Raw genomic sequence first — 26,372 nt, 5'->3', positions numbered from 1 at the left:
TAAGCTTTTGATAATGACACAAAAAGGTTTATAACATTACCGCACCTTCTTCCTTGAACTCCCAGTCTGCAGGCGGGCAACCACAAATCCTGGTAATCAGCCGTGACACACCCTTCAGTCAGCCTTTCCTACTACTTTAGTGTAGTTAAGTTAATGAGGAACCACTAAAACACCAAATGGGCAAGAAGAGCACTTGTGTTTTTCTTTAAAAAAGACAAAAAAAACCCCACTTTGGTGGCACAAATCATGCAGTATTCAACATCAAAGTCACAGAAATGTACATTATGCCTTTCACTTATACTTTTTTTTGGAAAAAAAATGTTTTCACTCTCGCTTAGATGACCATCTTTCATCGCAAAGGAAGCCATGCTCAGGAAACCTTGTGCTGTACTGCTAAGGGGTGCTTCATAAGCAGCTTAGTGGACATCACCACACAGCGGTAAAATGGCGTCATTCTGACCAGGACAGACTTCCATATGTCCTGGATCCCTGCCTACAGCTGCTGGCTGAACCCTTCCAGTGCAGATTCATTAGCAAGCTGAATGCCACTGTGATTTACAGCTACTGCAGCTAAGGCTACACTGCAGCAACCCAACCGAGAATTATTTTGCTCTGGCGCTTTACCCTATTTGCCTCAGTGAAAAGACACACTGAGAGGTTACTTAGGTGTTCTGTGCTACAGTTACGGTGCAAGTGCTTTTCTTTCTCACACCAGGGTGCTCCCACATCCTCCAGTGTTGTTATTAAAGTGTTTGGACTCTATTTACCATGTGCAATGTGCATTTTTGTTTACGAAATACTCCGAGATGCTAGAGAACTGCATAGATGTCAAATTGGGCAACGCTTTTAATGCCTTTTCTGTACAAAGTGATCATGCTTAGTGCCGTACGGAGTCACCGCCTATTTTATTTCGAGCCAGGAAAAACCCTGCTTATTGGATCCTTAGAGACAACAGCTGACTTGATTTTATTTATGGGACAGATGTTTACGAGTAAATTATGAGCAGGTTTTATAAAGTAACCCATCAAATTAGGATGGATTGATATTGTATGTCCGTGATATAGATAGGATGGCAAATCATGCAGCACTAATATGGATAACAACCTTGCTGTGGAGATGAAGCTGGGGTTATAGCGCCGTCTAAGTTTGTGTGTATGCTCATTAGGTTTGAGAGGAATCTGGGGAAAAAAGTCTGATGTCTTTATTGAGATCTTTGTGTATATCAGGCTTTCCTTTTAGTAATGACCTTTGTTCATTCAAAGGACGTCACGGTTCAGATGTCACAACTTGAAACTGTATAGCTGGATATTGTCATGTTTCAGCATTACACATTTTGATCCAGCCTGTGCTCGTAACAAGCTTTTCTTTGAGAAGCCTCGAAACATGATAATGCTCTTCGGTTATGATTCGTCTCATTTTAGGAATGCAACGACCTTTTTAATTGTGCTTTGCAGGCTTGGCAGACAAGCATCAGCCCTAGAGCAATGACTTTAGTTCCATTGGTTTTTATAAGTATGGCTACTCTGGTGGTCTGAGGTTCAAAGAGTAAAAGGTTGAGTTGTATCTCTTGTAGTCAGTGCACAGCAGTTGGTGTGACGCTTTTGCAAATCACGGTGTGCGGATCAATAGAGTAGCTGTTTTGCAGTTTGCGTTTCAGATCTTGTCAAAGCCCCGTGTCCTCTTCGCAGGTACTGCCCCATGCTCTGCCCTGCTCTGCCCCATCTGTCTGTACAGCTGTGCGTTATCAAGTGCTGGCAGTGTGTCTCCTCGAAAAAAAAAACCCAAAGTAAATGGTGTGCAAATCAGCGATGTAGCATATTTAAGCTGTGCTGAAAAATGGGGGCAAAAGAAAATTTAAATGGCAAAGCAAGCTGCATGTGCCCACGTGTCCCTTGTCTTTTGAAGCTGTTTGGCACTTTCTTCTTTTCCTTGGCTGTTTCATTGATAAGCAGCAGGCAAGCAGTGTGGAGCGGATTAAAGGCCTTTATAAAGCTGAGTCCTGGTTTGATAAATACACACTTCCTTCTGGAAATCCTGGCTCAGACACATCAGAGGCTCTTGGTGATTAGATGGTGGCATTCAGAGCAACCGTGACTAAAGCACGGCCACTCTTCTATACAATACTCACTTGTTCAGAGTATGTATATTAAGGAGACAGCCTGCCATCATTTTATCCTTGAATCAGAGGATTATTGCTATACTCTCCAAACACGCTCTCTTTTTTTGTTTCTCCATTCACTTCCACTGACACTGTGTCTCATCTTCTTCTTCATTCTCTTTGAATTGTTCACAGATCATGCTCAGTGTATGTACCTGCATTACACGGGGAGCAGAGTCTAAAACTATGCAGACAGGCAGACAGGGCTTTGCTGAATGAGACGAATATAACAGGATGCCAGAAAGCTGCACTCGTCCTCCTCCTCCTCTTCCTCTTTGTTTCTCTAGAGACTGTCAGGGCTCATCATTTGCCTTCTTCTGCATGTTAATGATATTCCTTGTATAAATACAGAGGGCATGAAGCCATTCAAAATCAAACCTTTTGAAGCCTTCAAGATTAATTGACCTGCAAGTTCTCACTTGATATTCATCCTTCTACAGGAAATTGGCAAGAAGTGGGTAAAACGTAGAGATTGAGGAATGAATATCTTTTATGACTGATATATCTCTGTAGAACCAGTACAGAACAAGGTTGTGTCTCAGTACTGTAAAAAGTGGAGGAGCTACATTTAGTACAGAGTTAACAGGCTCTGCTCCCACACAGGCCTAATTACTGACCTTATGCTCCTAATTTCTGTGAAAATAGGGCACCAGTGATAAAACAAGGAGATCTTGTGTCCGTTATCGCTTTCTTTTTCTTGTTGCCAAGGTTTTATGCCACAACATTAAAAATCTGTGCCCTTCCATTTTCATGCACTCACACACCAAAAAACATCCTTCTACATTTTTTAAAAAACTCAGTGAATGAAGGACATTGGAACTGGGTGCAGTGATGTTACATAAAGCAAAAAAACTGAGTTTTAAGAATTGGGACAAGCTTTAAAGTCTATTTGGTACGACCAGCTAGATATTTTGATCTCTCTTAGACAGTTTTCTTGTAATTTCTTTAAGTAGTCTTCAGGAATAGTTCTCCAGGGTTCTTGAAAAGCAATCAAAGCTCTTCTTTGGATGTTGGCTGCTTTTTGTTCTGTTTTCTGACAAGGTGCTTCAATAATGTTGAGGCCCTGCAGAAGCCATTCTTAAGAAAGGCAAATTGGGAGTAATCTGCCAGATTACACAAGAATTGTACTGAAAATTAACAGGTCTTATGATTTTACGAAGTGATTAATCCAACTTGAAAGTTTTGGTTCAAACTGTGAGAAAACATGGGTCTATCGATATTCTGCAGAGTTTATACAGCGAGAAAACAGCTTTTTGGTTGTTGTTTTTTATAAGCTGTGTGCTTAAAGTCTGTTGAGTAAACTGCAAATTGCTATTTATTTCAGTGTGGCACGAATCTGGTGCTCCAGTCAAGTTAAACAGATATTAAAGGAAAAAGTAACCATACTTATAGACCACAGGTCCACTACCGCTTTAAATCATCATAGGCGGGCCTGGGATTTATGCCTGTAGGAAGTGTTCGGGGCTTGGGTGGAAAGCTGAGGTGGATAAAAAGAACTAAAATTGGAGCTTGGTTGTGCTTAGGGATGAGATGAAGCATCTCTGGCCACTTTCAGGGATTAACAGTGAGTAGAGGTGCCTGTTCCCTAAACCTCTCAACCACAAACAGCAATTATACACCAAGGACCTGCTTCTCTTATGGGAAGATAGGTCAGTCAAGAAGAACTGGTACAAAATGAGGGATGGTGAGACAGTCAAAGTAGGTCATCCCAGAGGAATGACAGAGAATATGGTCTTTATTAGACCTACTAATGTTGGGTTTTGCTATGTCCCACTTGTCCTTTACACAGTCTTACAAATGAGTTCATATCACTATAATAGAGTTAGTTAATTGCTGAATAATTGTATTGACGTATGTGACGTTTGATTAACACTTGGCTTATATCGGATCTTTACTACTCAGTTTTTGTGGTTTTAAATGAACTGACCTACCTTTTGGATAACGGGCATGGATACACTATGTTCAGTTTAACATGAAGAGGCAGGGTGCACAGTAAATGGACAGATCAAGTTTACTTCAAATGCTATCCTATTTTCTGCTCCACAAGGATGTTATGAAGATGATGTGCTGCTGTTTGTATCCTGTCAGCCTCTTGTAAGTGTGTTTAGAGGCAGAGTTAAGTAAAGAAATAATGGTGGAGGAACTCTGGAGTAGCAAGATATCAGCTTCATTAGATGCGATTAGCATTATGGAAGCTCTCTGAAGGGGATGTCTTTGATGTTGGTGCTGCTCGTCTTTTTCTTCCCCTCAACAGTGAAACCCAATCCTCTGCTGTGCTCTGGTTCTCTCCCTTCTATGCTCTTACCCCCCTCCCCGCCCCCTTTGTCTCTTCCTCAGGGTTGCTTGATTGATTAATGCTCAGATTGAATCCAGACAAGGGTATGGGTTTGAAGGGATTGTGCGTGTGTGTGTGCAGTTGTTCAGTGTCTATGTGACTTGGTTTAAAAGCACCCGAGGCCAAGACAGTTTAAACTGATTATGCAGCAATCAGGGCCTGTGACTCTCTCGATCGCTATGGTCACGAGCATTATGAATTTAACCACTTGGTGCCTTGCTAGCTATAGCATTGCTTGGAGTGTCTTGGAAAGCAAAAAGGACGTGATAGTGAGAGGGATTAACACATTCAGTTAGGTAAAATCTTTATTATTATTATTTTTTTATCCTAACAATAATTTTGTGTTAATCTTTAGCCAAACTTTGTTGTATCTGGCTGGTGAAATTCCCATCAGTTTTAGTTGCACAACAACATGCAAACTCTACACAGAGAGGCCCCAGCTAACCATAAACATGTTGTCTATATTGAACTTAATAGTTTATTATAAGCCATAGCTAGCTCTGAGTTGTGGATAGCTTTAGGTACAAGTGTCTGTTCTTAGTGTGTCTAAACTATAATTTTACTAAATAAATCTGAACATTTGAAGCAAAACTTTTTTTTTTTAGTTTATAGTTACCACCTGTGTGAGACCTGATTCTGTTCTGAAAAGCTCTTTAACAGTCCTCTATGTCTCTTATTGTCCCAGGAAAGATCAGCACTTGCTGTCATCCGTAAACTGCTGGTATCTGTTGCTGAACCAGACGAGGCGTGAGAGCCGTGACCATGCCACCCTCAGTGACATCTACACCAACAATGTTATTGTCCGCCTGGCCCAGATCAGCGAGGATGTAATTCGCCTGTTCAAAAAGGTAAGACCATCAATCTCCTTCCTTTTTTTCCTACTTTGTTACCAATGAAAAGATTTCAATATGCAGCCAAACCTCTGCTCTGCCTTTAAGCTTTCATTTTGCTGATTAAGTGCATTAAGTGCACATGGAGTTCGTAAGATGTCTAGGTTTTGCACGGCCTACGGAGCAGTAAAAGCAGCTTGGGGGACAAGCAGAGACTCCCTGGTCTAAGAATCTACAGCTCGTACTAGTGTGAGCAACACCTGGCTCTCTGTCAGCACATTTTAGAAATGACTGAGGCCCTATCCAAACACCAGAAGGTTGTTTTCACCTTGCAGGCTTTCCTGTAGTGAACTTAACTCTGCTTATGAGGTTTGATTCTGATGCTCTGTGTGTGTGTGTGTGTGTGTGTGTGTGTGTGTGTGTGTGTTTTCTGCAGGAAATCATGAATGTTTATACTAAAATAAATGAGCTTTGGTTAAATGTGAGACGGGGCAAACAAAGACAAAATGTAATCTGTAAAAACTTTACAAATAGTTTTTCAAGTAGTAAATAAAATAGGAATTTTGTTACAGGTAATATCTCTGATATTATATGAATATTAGTTTGTTATGCTACTGTTGATGGGCTGATCAGAGTTAGAAGGGTGTGTTCTGATGAATGTGCTAATAGTCAGTGGTAATATAATTACAAAAGGTGTGGCAAGTATGAATGTACAGAGTGCGATATTTTCCTGTTGTCTTCTCTGTTCTACATCACTTTTAATTTCAAACAGAATACATTAATAATCTTCTTTTTTCGTGCCTTTTATTGAGGGAAGATTTTAAAAATGTACGTTCACTATAAAGGGCTCTGTAAGCGCCACAGCTCTTACAGTGTATTGCATCACAGTTTTTACTCACTCAATGAAACCTTCCTCATCCCCCAAGCCTCTGCAGTACACGCTGCAGTCTGTCTCACCTCAGAGCCACTGATGCATACAGATGCCGTTCACCAGCTGCTGGAGCCCTCTCAGGGTGTATCCAGTTCATTACATTCAGTTCAATGATTGTTTGAGAAGAACTTATTGCTTGTGATCCAGATAAAAACAAAGCTGCAACATCAAATCCCTTCTTTATTACCAAGGCTGTGTTTATTTTCCTCTTCTGAGCGTACTTTATAATCAAGTTTCTGTTACAGAAACATTTTCTTTTGAGATTCTTTTATAATTATAATTAGGTTAGTTTGTGACTCATGGGTTGCAAGTTTTTTCAAGCACAGTTACCATAGCAGACCAGGGTGTGGACAAAAAAAGGTTACCTTTCATATATCAATGAACGCCTCTGATCTGTGGGTGGATGTGGTTCAAGTTGAGTGTTTGTACTTCTTTTACCTATGTTGTGGGGACATTGCATATTGTGGAGTCCCAGTATGAAAATAAGCTAAAAATAAACTCCGGCAAACAAAATGTGTTAAAGTTATGTCTAGATTCAGGCTTAGAGTTAAGCAAGCAGTAATTATGCCAAGGGTAACAGTAAGTCTCCAGAAGAGAAGGGCAGGAGCAGGTCCCCATAAGACAATGAAAGTAAGTCAGTGTCTTGCTGTCTGAAGTGATGAAAATACTGTGTGTGTTTGTGTGTTTTTGCGTTCAGCTATGCTTTGTCATTGGTGCAGCAAGGTTTCATTATAGCAAAATACATCCGTTATTGATCTGCTTTGTTCAAATATGAAATGACTGTTGCTGAGTCATTATCTTCCATACACCAGAGAAAAATGAGTCAGCTGTTTTCACTGTTAAAAAATGTGTCTAAGAAAAGTTGTGCACATGAGGAGATGCATAATCTTTTCTGCTCAAAGTCATTGCCGTATTTGGCAAACCACTTGTTTTTGTTCATTAGCAATCATCATCATAACATCATGTTTGCTTATTAGTATGTTATTGTGTTGCAGTTTTTAGCTGAAATGTTCCCAGTGTTAATGGCTAAGGTGACACCTTCCAGGCAACACACAAAACAAGTGTCAAACAACACAGTATCACAGCTTAAAGGTTCTGGGAACTGTTTTGGGTCTCGTTTGCACACCAGCTCTACTGAGGAACCTTGGGACTTCATGTACCTCTTGTTTTTCACCACTCCATTTTGACAGTAGGATTCAGCCTTCAGCAACTTCAAGCTTAGTTTACTTCTCAGAGCTTAGCCCTAAAACCTCTGTTATAATTCACAAGTAGCTGAATTTGATTTGATGGTCAGGTAACATATTTCATTTTGGCTGTTTATTCTAGAGACATTAAAACATCCATGTAGTGATCGTTCCTGTTTGAATCATGGGTTACTGAGTTTTAGCTTCCTTACTCAAAATGCCCACAAATTCTGCCGGCGGTGGTGCAGTGAGTTATCTCATAGCAAGAATGTTCTTAGTTTGAAACACCTAGTTGTCTTCAGCCTTTCAATATGTTGTTGCTTGTTCTTCCTGTGGTTTGTAGCTCTGATCCCATAGTCCAAAGACACGATTGTTCGGCATATAATGGCAGTAGGCGTGGAACTGGGCATGAGGATCTTTCTCACTGCTTCTCATGCTATTACCAGTGGTATACGCTCCAGACCCCTGTGACCCTGACTGGGTAAGGGTTAACAAAATGAATGGATTGAGAACAAAACTGGTTCTAGGCTAAGAAAATCTACGTTTTCATTCAACACCTACCCTGAATGTCAACTAAAAAAATACCTATGCAACCCGAAAAAGCACAATCTTTGAAAATAGAACTCCGGGTTTTGTGACATAAAAGGACAACAAGAGTTATTATAATGAAAAGCCAATTGAAGTAAAATTATCAGGAAGTTTAAACAGTTTTATATTTCGGGTTGTACTGATGTTTATCTGTGTCATTCTTTTTCAGACATAACACTTTCACGTCACTTTGTTAGGCTAGGAAGGTGTTGCCTCTGTTTTTGAATGTGTGAGACCATCAAACTGAGATATCCTGTTGTTGTATTCTCACCTCAGAGTCTTCATATTAAGTTTTGTTCCCCCACCACACAAACAGGTGTCAATGCATCGACTGTTATTTATTTCTCCTTCTATTAAAAGGCATGTTCTGTTCTGTCAATTGAAGTTGTAAGAGTATTAAAAGCTGTAAGAAGAATTAACTGAGATATTTTACAAGCTGTTGCATTGTTGAGGACATAGAATTGATCTGAATATGTAGTGTAGTGTGCATTAACTGCAGGAAATTAGAGTATTGCATTTCCTGCAGTTACATTTGGTCACTGTTGACTGACAACAGAGGTTGTGGGTGTCCTAGAAAGGTGGAAATGCTTATATGTTACTGTATTCTCAAAATTTGTTTGTAATAAGTACAATTACCCATTCCAAAACACTCCGCTGCTTGCACATTTTGAAATATATTTTTTTGCAGTTGTGCCAATTCTCACTTGTATGCGGGGTTCAATGAGAAAAGACACCCTCTGCACCAGTCTTTGTGGTCATCCATCTAATATTTCTTGAGTTGTTTCTCTGTGACTCACCAAAGTCACAGCGCCAGCATAACAACTGGAGTTTGAAACATCGGGTCACTGCTGATTGCTCAGACAGTATTTGTTTTCTTACCCCTGTTCTGTCTTCTTGCCGTTTTCAGAGCAAGGACATTGGTATCCAGATGCACGAGGAGCTTGTGAAGGTGACGAATGAACTCTACACTGTAAGTAATAGACTGTGTCTCCTGCAGATCGATCTCTCACACCTCATCTCTTCACTGAGCTCTCCCAAAGTTCTTTCTCCTCACTGTCTTCCTGATGTTTTTTCATGTTCTTCTGTATTCCTTTGAGTTAAATAGCTTTCAGTCATGGCTCGTCTCTATTCCCTTTGCTGCACCATAGTAGAAACTCTTATTAACACGTGCATGGATCTCATCTTTCGGTCTTTACTTTCTTTGTGTGTTCCTGAAAACATATTGGTTCCTTTTAGTGATCATGGAAGGGTTATAGTGACCTTGCAGCCTTTATCTTTCATTCTGTCTTCCTTATTAAAAAGAGAAATTGCCTTTCTCCCTTCAGATTTATGGATTCAGTTTTTTGCACTCCTTATTATGGGACTGCCTTTAGCCTTGGACAGGGTCAATGAAACTTTTAGAGTTGTACTGAATCAAAAGAAACCAGTTTATGTTCTTATAAGCTTTGTTTATCTTTTCTTGTATTGTTAAATGGTCAATGTCAGTGTCTTCCCTGAGTGTTCATTGCACTCTGTTTACTGTATATACTTGTTTGAATATTCAAGATTAACGTTTGTGGTAGGTATGAATGAAGAAAAAGAAAATTTCATTTTTCCCCAAGGTTTACCGTTTCAGGGCTCAAATTCCTAACATATCTGGTTGATTTCAGGGTTCACATCACTGACTGCATCTGTGAAGAGCTGTGAAATAATTGCCTGCTGACACATAAGTGTGCCATTTTAATGAAATGTGTTTGCATAAATCTGTCAGAGAGTAGAGGTGCTCATTAAGTTTAGGGTCACCTATTCTAGCTCAGTTGCTTTGTTGTGCTTGATACCAACACTTTGTATATATGCAGCAATTGTAATGAGCAGTTTCTCTGCTGGTACAGTGCGCCTCTTATTTATTTATTTATTTTTGTCTTTGTAGAAACACTCATTTTGCTTCATTTTGACCGTAGCCCGTTGTTTACCCCATTTTTCTCGAAAAAGCTGTTTTTTTTTTCCTTTTTTTTACCCTTCGCTTCTGTTCAACCACATTTTAACTTCATACCAAGCAGCTTTCTCATATCCTGCATCTGCTTCCCATATGTTTTAATTTAAAACAGGTTAATGGTGAAATGTCATATTGATGGATGCTTTGTGATATGAATTGTAACTATAGTTTGAAAGTTTTGTCCTCAAAAGGTCCAATATTATTAATATTTCATTTCAGCTATGAAATGTCAACTCTAGAGAACTTTGATTGTCAGAAATCAGTTCAGTATAATAAGATCTCGATATTAATTAAACAGCATGTCTACAAAGCCTGGGTGTCACGCATGCTGCATTGCTGTAACAATAAAAGACATGGGCTATATCATTTTACATATATTATGATTAATGTTTCTAATTAACTGCAGTGTATTGGCAGATTTATCATAACTTTCCTCTGCAATATTTCTCCAACCATTTGCAGTTGTACTGTCTTCACTGTACAGTCATTAGCAATAGCTTACGAACTGCTTTGCTTATGGCAGGATTTTCTGCAAGAGACCGTGTTGATAGATTAACGTATGTCTGGGATAGCAACAAATGGTACTGGTGCTGCGCTGTTAGTCTAATTTGAGCGCTTATTGAGGGATTCAGTCCACCAAACTGGACAAGCACCAAGCAACTTCAGCTTCTTCTGCACCCTGAGGTGAAACAGAAGAGATGGCAGAGCTGCCTTAAATGACTTATTCATATGTGCAGTGTGATGAAAGTCAAAACCCCAAAGGCAGTGCTGGCGACCATCATTATTTAAGCTATCTGTAGATTTGGACACAGCACACAGTGTTCGGGTTCGCATGTGAGGTAATGACAAGTTCATATGTATAAATTACATGCATGCAAATTTCAGAAGGACCGTGTTGTTGGTCAAATGTTTTAAAAAACAGACCAAAACTACTATTTTCTGCACAAGTGGTCATCTGTGTCTGAATAAATAAAATGATTCTCCCTTTTCAAAAGCAATTGCCTCCCAGACATTTACAGTTTGGTTCGAAGTGTCAGTGCACTTCAGGTTCACTGTGGCAGATGTTTTACTATGTATTTGTTTTACCCACTCACTCTTTCTGGCTGCATAATAAGACTCAGATGATCCGTCTTCTCATGCTGCACTTGGCCTCAGCTACAGTCTGGCTGAAAGCTAAGAACTCAGATGCTGACGTATAGCCTCATTCTTTCTACATACGAGAGAGAGGTTGTGGGAGTTGTGTGAAATTTCACAGCTTAGGTGGTAAATAAATGAAATGCTGGAGCAACACAAATATGTCTCAAAAGTCATACTTTGGCACATTTTTTTGAGCAAAATAATAATAATTTTCTCAAAGGCTGTTCTCTCTTTCTGCTATAGGTCAAGTTTTCTTTTAATTACATTGTTTTTTTTTCTCATTCTCTGCTTATTAGGCATTATCCTGTTATTATTGTTTGTAATAAGTCGAGCTATGAGCTCCCCATTTTAAAACCTTTAATTTAAATATTTTTAGCTTTGTGAATCCCACTAAGAAGTCAAAAACACTGATTTATCATTGAATTTACTGTAAATTCAATTCAATTTTATTTATATAGCGCCAAATCACAACAAAAGTCGCCTCAAGGCGCTTCATAGATACAGAGAAAAACCCAACAATCATATGACCCCCTATGAGCAAGCACTTTGGCGACAGTGGGAAGGAAAAACTCCCTTTTAACAGGAAGAAACCTCCGGCAGAACCAGGCTCAGGGAGGGGCGGGGCCATCTGCTGCGACCGGTTGGGGTGAGAGAAGGAAGACAGGATAAAAGACATGCTGTGGAAGAGAGACAGAGGTTAATAACAGATATGATTCAATGCAGAGAGGTCTGTTAATACATAGTGAGTGAGAAAGGTGACTGGAAAGGAAAAACTCAATGCATCATGGGAATCCCCCGGCAGCCTATGTCTATTGCAGCATAACTAAGGGAGGATTCAGGGTCACCTGGTCCAGCCCTAACTATATGCTTTAGCAAAAAGGAAAGTTTTAAGCCTAATCTTGAAAGTAGAGATAGTGTCTGTCTCCTGAATCCAAACTGGAAGCTGGTTCCACAGAAGTGGGGCCTGAAAACTGAAGGCTCTCCCTCCCATTCTACTTTTAAATACTCTAGGAACAACATGGGACCATAGTTTAGAAATCGCTGAAATTAATTTATGAGGCTAGTGACTAAGTACAGAAACTCAACAGGAAAATGTTTGTTGGTGGTATGAATCTTTTTTATTTTGGTATTACCTTTGATAGGTCAATTACTCGTTATCGCAATTATCTAATCAGCCAATCGCATGGCAGCAACTCCGCGCATTTAGACATGTAGACATGTGTACATGTAGATGTGGTTGAGACAACCTGCTGAAGTTAAAACTGAGCATCAGAATGGGGAAGAAAGGTGATTTAAATTCCTTTGAACGTGTCATGGTTGTTGGTGCCAGATGGTTTTTCCCATGCAGCCAACTCTAAAGTTTACAAGTTTTAAAGAGAATTGGTATATATGCCAAAGGAGAATGGTTAGAGTGCTTTGAGATAAAAGGAAGACAACAGTAACAGTTTACACACTTTGGGCCCAACTGAGCATCGTTTAAATAGCAAAGGCAACCTGAGTATTAATGCGGTGTCCATCCCTTTATGGCTACAGTGTACTGATCTTCTGATAAATGTTTCCATGTCACGAAGCTCAAATCATCTCAAACTAGTTTCTTGAACATGGCAAAGAGTTCACTGTACTCAAAAGGCTTCGACGGTCACATGATTTCAATTAACAGAGCACCCTTGAGAGGTGGTGGAACAGGAGATTCTCATCATGGACGTGCTAGCCATTAAAAAAAGATTCAGATTAAAGTCATTTTCTTACTGGCTTCACTTTTTGGACTTGAAGCCCATGACCATCATTGTATACAGTCTATGTTTTCATTCTGCATTGCCACCATTTATTTAAAAGAACAATTTTATTTCAGAGCTGAAAAGTGGTGTGTTAGAAATGGTTTCTCCTTATGACCACAACCTGTAGCAAACACTTTCAAGGCAGTTTAAAGGTTACAAGACTGACAGAGCAGTCTCTTTCCCATCTTGATGATCCACAGGCAGCAGTATTTTGTTCTATTTTAGACTAGACCTTTGTTACTTCATTGTTCAAAATAGCTAAATCAATAGCGTTGCCACATGGTGGTTACCTCGTGGTATTTTCCAACACTTTTGCTGGTTGCCAACAAAACGAATTTTGCTAAAACAAAACTGTGAAATCCCATTTGGATCTCTGGCAGCTTGGTGAGAGGTAAGGGGAGGAGAGGTATGACTGTGGGCTGAAGCTGTTGTTCAAAATATTGTTTTTCAAATATAGTGCGATGCTGAAATGGGAGTAAAAAAAAGCACTCGAAGATCCTGTTGTCTGCAATTTATCATTAAAACAAACCCTAAAATAAAAAATGTTGAAAAGGGCCTGATTGTCCTAAAGAGTCGTGCACTTCCTGATATTGCTTTCAGCAGCTCGGCCCTGTAAAATTTACTTTTGTTTGCTTGTACCTGTGTTAATTTCCTGGTATACGAGCTTAATATCCCCAAGGGGATAAATAGAGCTATAGTGTATCTTATCTTTCTGATCCTTGTGCCTGATGTCTGCTCCTTAGTTTCACACAGTTATTCTGTTGCTGACAATATAACAACAGTGGTTCTGAGGTTCTGTCACAGGTGATGGTTTGGATCTAGTTTTCATTTCTCTATTTATAAGAAAGTATGCTTGCCCATTCTATGTTTTAACATATAGACATAGGGGAAAAACCAGGTCTTGTAGTCAGATGCTTCAAAGTAAATTTGAAATGCAGCACATGTTCAGAAAATAGTTTTGGCAGCATATGAAAGAACGGAGTGTTAACCTAATTTCTGTTGTCTGTGAGTATCTAAATTAACACCTAGCTGTGACACTCCAAAAATAGTGTAGGATTATTTTTTCTTAGGTGTTTGCCTTACAGCTCTTCACCACTCGGTGCTATTTAAATAAATTATTAAATAATATTACCATAAGCAACTTCTGTGGTAAAATGGTGCCTACACATTAATGCATTAATATAAGCAATATGATGGTGGTGGTGGTGGTGGTGGAGCAGTGCATAGTACTGCCACTGCAGGAAGTTGACAGAACAAAGTGGAGTTTGTGTCTTCTTCCTGTGCCTGTGTGGGTCTCTCTTTGTGCTAGGGATGTTGCAGATTTCTGCAAAATGACTTACTTTTTCATGCTTGAGCTCATAATATTTAATAACTATTAGTAATAATCTTACTTAAACGACAACATAAATGTTGAAACACCTATAGCAAACACAATACTCAAAAACCAGTCTTCTCAATACATCCGTCGACGTGTGAGTGTGTCAGTGCTAGACTCAGGCATAGAAAAAACAGCAATTGTGTTTGTTAAGACTTGTAGTAAGAAAGGACTTTGCTCAATTAGCATAGAAATGCACTATTTAAGTTTACAAGTTTACATTTTCAATTTTCCAATGGACAGACTGCTCTCTAGTCACATTAGTATCATTTGAGGTCAGTGAAAGATTATAGTTGTAAGTGACCCAACAGCAAACATGTGCTTTTGATGTGCAGTTCTCACGCAGAAAAGAAGAACCCCACTGTTTAAGCACAGCATCGAGCTGCTTGATTGCAGGAAACAAATAAATAACTGTTTATGCTGACTGCTTCACATCCTGTGGTGTTCATAGGAAATCATTAATGGGTGAAATGTTTGAAGCTGCAATTGGCATATGGATGTTTCATTAAGAGAATTAGGAATGGGCCTCCGAGAGACTCTCAGCAAGCATCTGTGTTGAGTTAAGAGGGACAAGCGGTGCTCCTGCGTTGTCTAATGAGGGTTTTCTGCCACTGCGGTCGTATCCCCATCATGCTGAACAAGGGGAGAGGGGTGTAAAAGTTTAAGTGTCTAAGTAGAGATCAAAGTGAAGAGATACACTAATTCCAGGGAAGACAGAATAAAATGTCATTCTGCTTCTCCAAAGAGTTGAAAATGTAGAAGGATGAGGTAATGAGGAATTACTGTAGGAAACAGGCCAGGAAAGCTACAGCGAGGAGGGGAGGAGGGGAAGAGGGGGCAAGTTGGAGATTTGACAGCCAAGTCTAAACCACAGACAACTTTGGGGCTCTGGATCCACTTAAAATATTCCACATGTAGTAACATCTGTGTTACTTCTGTACTGATGACCCAAACTGATCCTCCTGGCCACCACGAAAAGGCTCAAATCAGACCAGATTTTGTAAAGAGACAGTGAAGATTTTCTTTACTGACTCCCCCAAACTGTGCGTTGAAGTAAGGTGCTGAACCCCAAGTTTGCCCTGATTCATCCGTGTGAGTGTGAAAATTCGGTAAAAGTACTTAGGCACAGATGGAGCAGAAAGTACTATATAAATACCAGTCCATTTACCATGTGATTAAAAATACAGATGAATACATACTATTACTACTCACGCTGTATTATTTTATCTAGGGTGTTAATTAACATTTTAATACTGTATCATTAATTAATGTTAAATGGTAAATAGCTCATACTGAGAGTTATTTGCTCTGTTTAATAACATGGCACCAGTAGCCAGCACTGTTGCCTCTCAGCAACAAGGTCCAGAGTTTGAATCCACTGGACAGCTCAGCATGTTCTCCCTGTGCTTCTGTCTGAGTACCCCAGCACCCTCCCACAGTCCAAAGACAGGTTAGGTTTAATTAGCAATTTGAAATTGGCCATAAGTGTAAATGTGCGTGTGGATGTTTGTCATTCTCTTTCTGTTAACCCTGCGATAGATCAGTTAGCCGTCCACAGTGTACCCGCCCTTCACTGATAAGATTTATTGATCTCACAAGGGAAATTACTGTGTTACAGGAACATGATAAAGAATAAAAATAGTACAGAATACAATTTAAAAAAAAAAAAAAGCATTGTTAATGTAAAAGTGCCACAAGCACATGGTGAAGGTCTTATACTGTGAATGCAAAAAACGAAGAAAATAAACAGCAAAAATGAGGTTCAAGAAGAGTAAAAAGTAATATTGAGAGTGGTGCAGATCTCAGTAATAAATAATGTTTACACTGTGAATTTAAAAAACAGCTGCAAGAGGAAAATACAGGGTACTCTGGAACATAAAACCAAAGTATCGTCAGGTATTTGTTACCCACAAACCTCTGTACGTTTAGCTCGTAACTAATACTGTAAAAGGCTGTGATGTTCAGCCACATAAAATCATCTGTTATACTCTTCTTGCAGGTGATGAAAACATATCACATGTACCACACTGAGAGCATCAGTGCAGAGAGCAAGCTGAAAGACGCTGAGAAGCAGGAAGAGAAACAGTTCAGCAAGTCGGGAGATCTCAACGTCAACCTCCTCCGGCATGAAGACCGCCAGCCGAGACGCAGCTCCGTCAGGAAAATCGAGAAGATGAAGGAGAAGGTGTATATATATATATATGTTTACATAAATTCAGATCTGTTTGTGCTGTTAAATCCTGAATCATCAGTTTTACATTTAGGTTAGGAAAAACCTTTAAGCAGTTAATGGTAAGCCAGCTTTCTTTGTCAGGTGTACTTGGAAATATCGAGAGATGAGTAGACCAGCAGCTAGACAGAAAGTCTCAGGAGCATACTGTAGGTCTGCAGCCAGATGAGTACTTTCGGCCAATAACCCCACTCCCTTTCCATCTTATTCAGATTTCTAGCTTGTGAAAAGTCTTCTCCACTCCATGTTGGGCTCTCCAGAGCATGCTGAACTTTAGATACCCCTATGCATTTTTTATTCTGCATCTTCGTCTCAGATTTCTTCATGCAAATGAAATTTCCATCATCTCTCAGGTGCAGAAAATCAAAAGGCTGTCAGTACGGCAGTGTTTCTCCATCCTCAGGCTGGTATCCTCAGAGATGCTGCTTAGCTTGGAAGCCACAGACTATTTATAACACAACGTGGCGGTGAATTTATGTTTTTTTCCTGTGAATGGTTTCCACACTTTTGTCTCATTATTCTACCGGCAAACACTTGGAAGAGGAAGACGAAGGAATGCAAAGTTAAAGTCTTTTCCTGCTAAAATTTGCATCACAGTGGCTTAGTGAAATCAGAACTAAAATGCCCCTGCAAAGTACAAAAAAAGAATATAATTGTGAATCTTTTGTTGCATTTCAAACAGCAGCAGTGGTTTTCTGGGTTGAGCCTGAATCACTGGTTTACTGGTGTGAGACAAGTTTTTGCAGCATTTTCGGCATAATGTAACAGAAAAAACACAAAACACTGTTTTCAGAACATTATGTCACTGTGTCATTTCTTTTCCTCCTATTTAAGTGCTGAGTGCAACTGCAGGTATTTATTTAAATTTTCACTGGAATACAGGCCGACAGAAAGGCAAACCATGTCAGCTAAATTTGAAAATACCTGTTTGGTTTGTTTGATGTATACATGGTAAACAGGTAGAAGCAACACGTGTATTTGTGGCTATCAATTATATAAACAAATATTCATACCTAACATCTTAAAATGTCTGTTTTTATAGAGAAATGGTTTAATAATATCATAACTGGTGCTTTGTTGAGGTAGAAATGAGTAGTTTTGTTCCCTTTACATAGACAAGCTAGTATTGTTTCGCAATAATAACAATAAACTGTATATTAGAGATTCTATAAGATTTATAAAATTTATGCAATCATTGTAGCATCACCCTTTAGTTTTTTGTTTAGTTTTTTGTGAAGCCTTTGCCTTAGTCTTATATAGCCATACCTTTTTTTTTGTGGTGGCCAGAAAATGTTTGGAGTGTAAAGCTATTAGTTAATGCTAGCATGCTTGGTTAGCAATATGTATCCATAGACTTAAAACCATTACAAAAGGTGAATTTCAAAAAAAGAAATCTATAATTTTGTATCAGGATGTAAATATGATTGTTTGTATCATACATGTTGTTATTTTAACATTAGTCTGTGCAGAGGGACTCACTTTTGTAACAACCCCTAAAGGTCCATTTAAGCTACTTTCACATTGGCCTAAATTTCCAGCCCCGGGTTTTTGCTGTTTTTTGGTCTTGATGCAGAGCTAGGCAAACTGGCTGCAGCACACAGCCATAATAACTAGGTGTGAGCCTGGCTGTGCCACTTAATACATATTATTATTATTAGCTTCTCTAGAGCCTGTTTCTCCAAACTTTCTCTTCCATCTCTACCTGTCTCATGATCCTCCCTACAGCACTGATGTGTTTTTTCCCCTTTGTCTGCTCTCTCCTCTTATCTCCCCAGAGGCAGGCCAAGTATTCAGAGAATAAGCTGAAATGCACAAAAGCTCGGAATGACTATTTGTTGAACCTGGCAGCAACAAATGCTGTGGTTGCAAAATATTACATCCATGACGTCTCTGATATGATTGATGTAAGTATGCACTAAGCACATGTGTTTGTTTACCTCTGTCAGCTGGGATTTCTGATGTCGATTTAACACCGTAGCACTGTCACTTTTCTCTCCATCTGTTCGCGTGTCTCATTCGCTCTTAGCTTGTAAGCTGCTTGTTTTCAAGCTGCTCTGTTGGCCCGAGTAAAGTCTACTTAGCACCTTTTTTGGGGGGAGGGGGGGGGGGGGATTATTAATAACAAACCTAACACTGATATGCTACTGACTAACTGTTGACATTAAATCTAGTTTAGCAATGTTCTGTACTTCAGCGCTGAAGGACATTTTTGACTGATGATTTCAATGGGCTCCATCAGTGTTGACAGAATTATTTCTGCTCAGTCTGCTTGCTCTCCTCTTCCTCAGTCTTTTTGTGGTTCATTTGTTTTTGTTGATGCTGCTTTTGGGAGCTTTGCTGGGACAAGCACAGCATGTCCTTGTAACTGTCTGCCTCTAACTGTCGCCCAGGAAAAAAAACATGGCCCAGGACAAAGACACATACACACAGAGGCACATTTTCTTCTGGTATCTGTGGGCTTTTCTTTCATGAATCATAATGTAGAACACAGGCTTTCTGAAGCTTAAGCAGCTGCACTTTACTTATTACAAATGAAAACTCAATTTTCACTGATAAAAAACCCATCTCTCCTCATCTGCAGTATGCGAAATGTGATTTCTGTGGTTGTTTTTGACAATTCAAGCTAAAAGTTATTCACATTGTTAATCAAAACCCTTGCTGGACAGTCTCACTATCTTTATTTAAAAGGATGACTTTGTTTAACAAACCACTGTTGGTTGGAAGTCAGTGAAAGTCAGCTGGTGAAAGCAGAGGCTCTGTTTATGCAGGCATGAATACAATTAATGTGGCTGGCACAAGCCTCTCAACCTCGGGTGACCTGCTACCCATTATGGCTCAGAAAGCAGATGAAGAAGCTTTTAATCACCATTTTTGACCAACAACATTTGAAATATATGAAAAATAAATATATAATATATAAATTCTAAATCTGAAGGTCACATTGTGTTTTCCTCGTGTCTCTGAGCTCCTGGCCTGTTTGTTACATTTTTGCCTGAGGCCAGCTCACCATACGGAGCTACATTAGCCACGGTGATGGATGCACATTTTCCTGGATGGTTGTGATAAGACATGATTTCAGTGGCATTTCTGTAATATTACACACATGACTTGTGGCTTAACCTTTGTTGGGCTATATGCAGCTCAATGGTGGTACTTTGGCATGCTGGGAACCCGATTTGTGGCTGTGGCTGCCTTTTTGCTGGGCAGCTCTTGCGTACTCAGTGTCTAGAAAATGAAAAGTCCATGTCATCCTTAATCCTGCTGGGCTAAAAGGAGTGGGATCATGAGCTCCACTGGTTTGTCTGCTGCAATCAAGTGAGAGGAAAAAAGGCTTAGTTTGTCATATGAGAGTCACAGCCCACCACATAAGAAACTTTGTACTCTTCCTATGATTATAGTGCGGTGCAACTGGGAGTTAATAGTACTTGTAGCATTTTATTTAGATTTTATATGGATGTAAGGATATGAGTGAATGTGTTCTCACTCTGTTTGCTTAGTTAAAAAGAAGCTAATTCACTCCCTCGAGTGTTTGGTCTACTGAGCCAGTTTGACTGAGTGGTGCAATGAAGCACACAAACTGAAGAGACTACTTCCTCAGTACTAAAGAGTGCTAAAGAGCGTCTACTTAGTGATTTACAGAGCTGTCAGTTGCCTCAAGCTCCCTCTAAACCTCTGCTCTACTATTCTCTTCTTAATTAGGTTACTTCTTACAGCTCTGTGTGATAAGGCTCTTTAATTATCCCTGATGTCCTACTGTGCTAGCTGCTGTAATTCTATGAACTGTACTTTTTTTTTTATTGTATCAGGTTATAATTTGGAATTTAGTCCATTAAATAAATAACTGAAAAAATACTGAATATAATTAGACTTGAATGTTTCACTTTTACATTCTTATTCTTTCACATATATTGGCGTATTAATTTATAGCACAATTAAATAGTATATCATGGTCAGTATATCATGGCATTGCTGTTGCCTGTGATTGTTAGCAGACTTTTAACTACATCCAATTTCAGACGGGAACTTTTCACTTAGCATTACTGTGAAAACTCAGTTGTAGTTACAGACCACATGCAGTGGTTCCTTTTTTCCACTAATTTTTTGTTTTTACCATTTTGCTAACAACTACAGTTTATTTCTAAGTTATTAATCTAGTATTGTGTCTCTGCAGTGCTGTGACTTGGGCTACCATGCTAGCTTGGCACGCACCCTAAGGACCTATTTGTCTGCGGAGTACAACTTGGAGACATCACGCCACGAGGGACTGGACATCCTGGAGAATGCAGTGGACAACTTGGACTCCCGCAGTGACAAGCACAAGATCATGGATATGCATAACCAGGTGTTCTGTCCTCCAATGCGCTTTGAATACCTGCCACACATGGGAGATGAGGTGAGATGCTAGAAAATATTGCAGTTTAATTATTATTTTTTTTATTCCTTTCTAACCTGTTTTTTCTCCACCCTCAGGTGTGCCAAGTGAGCGCCCAGCAGCCGGTTCAGACCGAACTTCTGATGCGCTACCATCAACTGCAGTCTCGCTTAGCAACACTAAAAATTGAAAATGAGGAGGTGAGGGCCTATGAGCTGTGTCTGTCCAGCACCAGTAGCCCTCTCCTCCCCCTCTTAAACAAAAAGCCCTCTCTCATTTTCCCCAAGGCCATCATACCATCGGAGCAGGATGGCCACATCACCATCTGTTCTCATTGCAATTACTCTCCGATGACCCCTCTCTCTGCAGGGGCTGGGAATATATTTAGATTGTCACACTGCCAATGTTGTGTTTTCTATGAAGTTATATATGATGAAAAGATGAAAAGAGACCTTTCTCATTAAGAAACGCCGACAGAAAGGTGGAAATGGAAGCGATAATAACCAGGGACTGTTTAAATTGCAAGCGCCAACAGCTCTGTTTCTTCCCTGTCTCCCAGTGAATTGTGTTCTGGAAGATAATGAATGCCATTAGGGGAAATGGGCTTTATCAATCTCAATTCTAAACAAAAAGCCTCTCTCAATAATTTCATGAACAGTTTGTATCTGTGCCAGACACTCCTCATTTTCATGACTAGGCCTGATGTATGCTTGACCTGTAGCCTGCTCTCAACTCATATTCTGATGCAAAACAAAATACATGGGCAGCACAGGTTACGATGTAATGCTTTATGGGTGACCCTGCTATCTCTCCAGGTGAGGAAGACTTTGGATGCCACCATGCAAACACTGCAGGACATGCTGACAGTGGAGGACTTTGACGTGTCAGATGCCTTTCAACACAGCCGTTCCACTGAATCCATCAAATCTGTGGCCTCTGAGACGTACATGAGCAAGCTCAATATAGCCAAGAGGAGAGCGAATCAGCAGGAGACAGAAATGTTCTACTTTTCAGTGAGTTCATCTCTCGGTCCAAAGTCATGGCCTCTGAGCACCTTTTCAAAATAAAGCCATCAGTTATCAGCTGAGCAGAGGAAAAAGCATTTAAGCTGATTTCAATGGTACTGAAATGTTTCTTCACATCTCCATCTAGAAATTCAAAGAGTACCTGAATGGTAGTAACCTCATCATTAAGCTGCAGGCCAAGCATGACTTGCTGAAGCAGACACTGGGGGAAGGTAAGAATCCCTTTCTCTTGATTTCTCTTTGGCGTCTGGTAATGGCATGTGCATGAACTAGTGTTTTGCTGAGTAATGACCCACAGAAAACTGTTGATTTCGGGGTTATAGTGGTGCAGCTATCAGGAAGCGAGGTATCAGAGTCCACAAAGACACCAGACACTTTTTTTAAAGATAGCAGAGGGAGTAAGAGCTGATATTCAGATAGAAAAGTACCACCCGAAAGAGCAGACCATATCCACTTTGAGGTATTCATTCCACCTTCTATTTATCTCCAGTGGTTAAAATATTATCCAGTTAGTCTCTGTATGGTGTAGCCGCAGGGGGGGTTTCTATTTCCAGGCTGCAAGAGAGAGGTTTTCTTGGCTCCCCCTCTTCCCCAAGGGTCCCCTTGTCACCTCGGCTGTGAACAGTTTATGCCCAATCAATCAGCAGGACCAAACTGAGGCCCATATCTGCAGCTGCTCCTGCACCAGGGGTTCAACTAATAGGTGCAGCCAGCTGAGGCCTTGAGTCGTCCATGCATAGATTTTCACACTTATATTCAGGTTATATTCATTATTTAAGCATTTATTATATTTTCAGGACCTGAGATTGTTCCTGTGATTACATTCAAGTCATGTGGCAAGCAATCATCTGCACACTCTTATACCCATAAACAATCACATTATCATTCAATGTCCGTGGTGTCGCAGCTGAGAGAATGTATGAGCAGAGCATATGGCGCCTCCAGGTACCACCCATGTTTAATTATTCAGGTGATCAATCAGGGCCGAGTCGTGCTCATTAGCTCGTTGCTTCACACCCAAGACTTGCGCGTTTGTGTATGTTTGTGTATGTTTGTGTACGCGCGCTTGCGTGGGAGCATGACAGAGGGGAACGAGATGAGACCGGTGAGTGCCACATGGCGTTTACATCTTGCTGCATGTATTAATAAAAACATAATGTCAAGTGTTGGCACTAGACAAGATTGTGCTGGGGCATCTGCCAGCCCTTCTTTTCCAGATAAAGACTCACCAATTTCCTTATTCTGTAAAATATGATTTGTTCTTGTCACTTTTTTTTTATTTTTTAGAATAGATATGTCACAGAGGAATCAAAAATCAATTTAGAGTTTCTCGCTCATGCTTGAATGAGGAATGCTTGCTCTGTAATTCCAAGGTTGCTCAAAGGTAGCGAGGTCTATCACTCAGTGGAATGATTTCATACCAGGCTAACTGTTGGTTCCTCACTTGAATGCTCCAAAGACCTGCTAGCAATGAGTTAGCCTTCACTCTTTCTTCCTTTGTTAGTCAGAGTAAATATAGAATAAATAAATAATGCTCTCATTGATGCCATTGTTATCCTTCTCTTTTTAAATAATTCTTTACATGATATCTCCTGTTCTTAGGTTTATCAGAATGCAAGGATAAGCATACGCATGTGTGGTTAAAAACCTATAACAAAAGGCTCAGTGAGCCAGCAAAGACATTGTTCAGTCTCAATACTGAAGGACCCCTCCCTACCCACCATACAAACACTGCAGCTGCCACCCTCATTTCTCTGCTCTGTAACCCTTTAGGGCCCTCTGGCTCCCCTGAGGCTTTAGCTACGACTGCTCAGGAGCTTTTTCAGTGAATGGTGTTAGCACCATTTTATTCACCCAGCCCTCAATGGCGATGTTGTTTGTCATGAATCCCTTTAGTGAGGCTGGACACTGACTGGAGTCTGTATAATGTGTACCAGAAAGAAACCAGTATATAACATCTCCCTCGTGTGTGCGTGTGTGTGTGTGTGTGTGTGTGTGTCTTTTTCCTTCGCAGGGGAAAGAGCTGAGTGCGGAACAACAAGGTAAGCTTGCACTTGAAGCGAGCTGCTTCTAATCTCTGACTCTCTGCCACAAAACACCTGCTTATTCCACTCTTTTCAGAATTCAAGATATTTAATTCATCTTTAGAAAAGAAAGGAAAAGAAAATGTTTTTAAAGAATTCCTACCGGAAAAATAAATGACATGTTTGCGTGTATTATGTAGTCATGAAAGTATTTAACATTTGCAAAAAAGGTACAAGTTGCTTTTTTTAAAACATATTGTTTATTGTTATAAATATTAAAAGGATATTTCTTTGCATCTTGCTGAACTTACCCAAAAGGTTGTTTCCATCTTTCTGTGGGTATATTGTGGCCATATATGATTTTGTTATGTATGTGAATGGATATAACAGATTTTGCATTTTGATGATTTTTTTAATGACAGATGAGAAATTTAAGGAAAATCCAATATCTAAACAGCCACTCAGTAACTCCAACAGAGAGAATACCACTCTGCTAAAACATATTCCCTCATTTTGTGCTTTGAAGAGGATGCATTGGTGTTAAGGTTTTGCATACTGTGAAGCTCGCTTTTGTACTTTTACACTCATCACACTTCTGTGACCCCTCGTGCCCCATGAATGGGGCACTTTAATATCGGAAGAGACCATCAGGACAAAAACAGCTTTGTGCTGATTTGCAGTGATCCTTCCCTACAAGAGGAAAAGATCCCTCACCACTTCGGGGAATTGAGGCCTCAGGATTTTCCTTTAGTTTGTCCTAGTATGTTCTTAAATAAAATGACATCAAAAACAATTTGTGTCATTTTCATTAGTGTTCACATAATATTAAAGATGATGCAAAAGGCATTCAGTTGGTTGTATAATCACATGTCACATTTGGTTTTCTAGGTCTGTATTTTTATTAACTATAAACTGTGGAAACTTAATTACTTCTCTCTTACTTGCACTTAAGCATTTAAAAAAAATTATACTCCAGTCTTGGTCTTCCAAATCCACTGTTAGCAATGAAATGGAAATTGCATTCAAGCCCTTTTTTTACTCTACCGCTTGGTTTGTATTACCACAAACAAACAGATGATAAAGCTCTGTTTTAGAGCCAGATTTTTAATACCTGCTTTTGAACCATATTTTTTCTATAGTTTCACACAATGTGGTCTTTTGTTTTGTTTGTTTTTCTCCTTTTGTCCGTCATTTCCAGGCCCCCCACCCTTCCCCCTAAACCACAGAAAATGCGGAAGCCTAGGCCACGCTCCGTGTATAACCATAAGCTGTTTAACGGCAATATGGAGGCATTCATCAAGGTACCCTCTGGTGGTGGTGTATGACCGAGCGGTCCCTGTGGAGCAGGAGGGAAAGGCAGCTAGAGCCTTCGCTCTCGTTCTCTTCCTCTTTAGCCTTCTGTTCCTCCCTCTTCCAGCTGCCCTTGATCATGATATAACGCCTCTGTTTAACCTCTAATCCGTTTCCTTCCTTCCACGGTTCTGGTGGTGCAGACAGACAGAGCGTCAGTCAGCTGTCTCTTTATTTCCTTCCAGAACAATTTACCATCTCTGGCTTTTTTTCTTTCTTTCTTTTTTTTGTTGGACTGAGGCAGGAGTCAGCAGTATGTCTGCTTTGTCCCTCACTGCACCCAATCCTTACTGCATTTCTAAGGCTGTGTTATGACCAGTCCCTGTAATTTGCTTTTAACTTGCAAAGGACTCAGTTGAGCTTTTCTAACCTTTTTGTTGACCCTTCTTCCTCTTCTTCTTCTGTGCTTTGCTGCTTTCTGTCCCAGAGGAAGAAGGAATGCCCGCGCCCGCATTCAGGTACTGCCATAGTGAGGGAACATGACAAACTAAAACTTCCGAACTAATAGTAGCCATTCATTTGCTGCTGCTTCTGCTCTACCTGCATGCTATAAGTCTTCACAACTGTTTGTGCAGTTTTTGGTATTAGACTACTTCTGTCTTGTCATGTTTTGCTTTTTTGTTATTATACTATGTGATAGATAGATAGATAGATAGATAGATAGATAGATAGATAGATAGATAGATAGATAGATAGATAGATAGATATCACTTATTAGATCCGTATAAAAGCAAAAATTCATAATGTATTTATTTCTTTTCTTTTCAGGATTCAGGTCAACCAATTCCACTTGTTGTTGAAAGCTGTATCAGATACATCAATCTATATGGTAAGTCTTTCATCAAGCCCTTCTGCGTGATGGGGCAAAAATAACGAGAGTGAACTGTAAAGTAAAGTCCTTTGAAAACTTCTTTAGACTTACAAGAAGAGACATCAGCAGTCTATTTTCACAAATAGATGCTGGTAGAAGCTTGCTCTGCTCGCCACCGCAGCACTCAGCTGCTTACCAGTGATTTCGCAGGCTCATAACAATAGGTCACACACTGAGAGTTTTGAAAGTCCCATTGGTCTTTGTTTAGT

At 39.9% G+C, this 26,372-nt stretch overlaps 1 protein-coding gene across 2 annotated transcripts in view; it reads left to right on the top strand.

Annotated features, from left to right (window-relative positions):
• srgap3 (SLIT-ROBO Rho GTPase activating protein 3) overlaps nucleotides 1-26,372 on the top strand; it is a 56,167-nt gene that overhangs the window by 19,331 nt on the left and 10,464 nt on the right. Inside the window, exons 3-13 of one of the 2 annotated variants that reach the window (XM_086292351.1) lie at nucleotides 5,179-5,341; nucleotides 8,934-8,996; nucleotides 16,291-16,476; nucleotides 18,297-18,425; nucleotides 20,693-20,914; nucleotides 20,992-21,093; nucleotides 21,709-21,906; nucleotides 22,046-22,130; nucleotides 23,933-23,960; nucleotides 25,720-25,750; nucleotides 26,061-26,121. In XM_086292351.1, the coding sequence (XP_086148477.1) occupies nucleotides 5,179-5,341; nucleotides 8,934-8,996; nucleotides 16,291-16,476; nucleotides 18,297-18,425; nucleotides 20,693-20,914; nucleotides 20,992-21,093; nucleotides 21,709-21,906; nucleotides 22,046-22,130; nucleotides 23,933-23,960; nucleotides 25,720-25,750; nucleotides 26,061-26,121 (1,268 nt within the window). Of the gene's footprint in view, nucleotides 1-5,178; nucleotides 5,342-8,933; nucleotides 8,997-16,290; nucleotides 16,477-18,296; nucleotides 18,426-20,692; nucleotides 20,915-20,991; nucleotides 21,094-21,708; nucleotides 21,907-22,045; nucleotides 22,131-23,932; nucleotides 23,961-25,140; nucleotides 25,244-25,719; nucleotides 25,751-26,060; nucleotides 26,122-26,372 lie in introns of both variants that reach the window. The other variant, XM_086292350.1, reaches the window with a different exon arrangement.

Source organism: Aulonocara sp. 'chitande type north' Nkhata Bay, linkage group LG5 (assembly GCF_057382095.1).
Source record: "Aulonocara sp. 'chitande type north' Nkhata Bay isolate Kocher_YH1m ecotype deep benthic linkage group LG5, A_spYH_male_GT1.1, whole genome shotgun sequence".
In the NCBI taxonomy this organism is placed as follows: Eukaryota; Metazoa; Chordata; class Actinopteri; order Cichliformes; family Cichlidae; genus Aulonocara; species Aulonocara sp. 'chitande type north' Nkhata Bay.
This window is presented reverse-complemented; position numbering and strand designations above follow the sequence as displayed.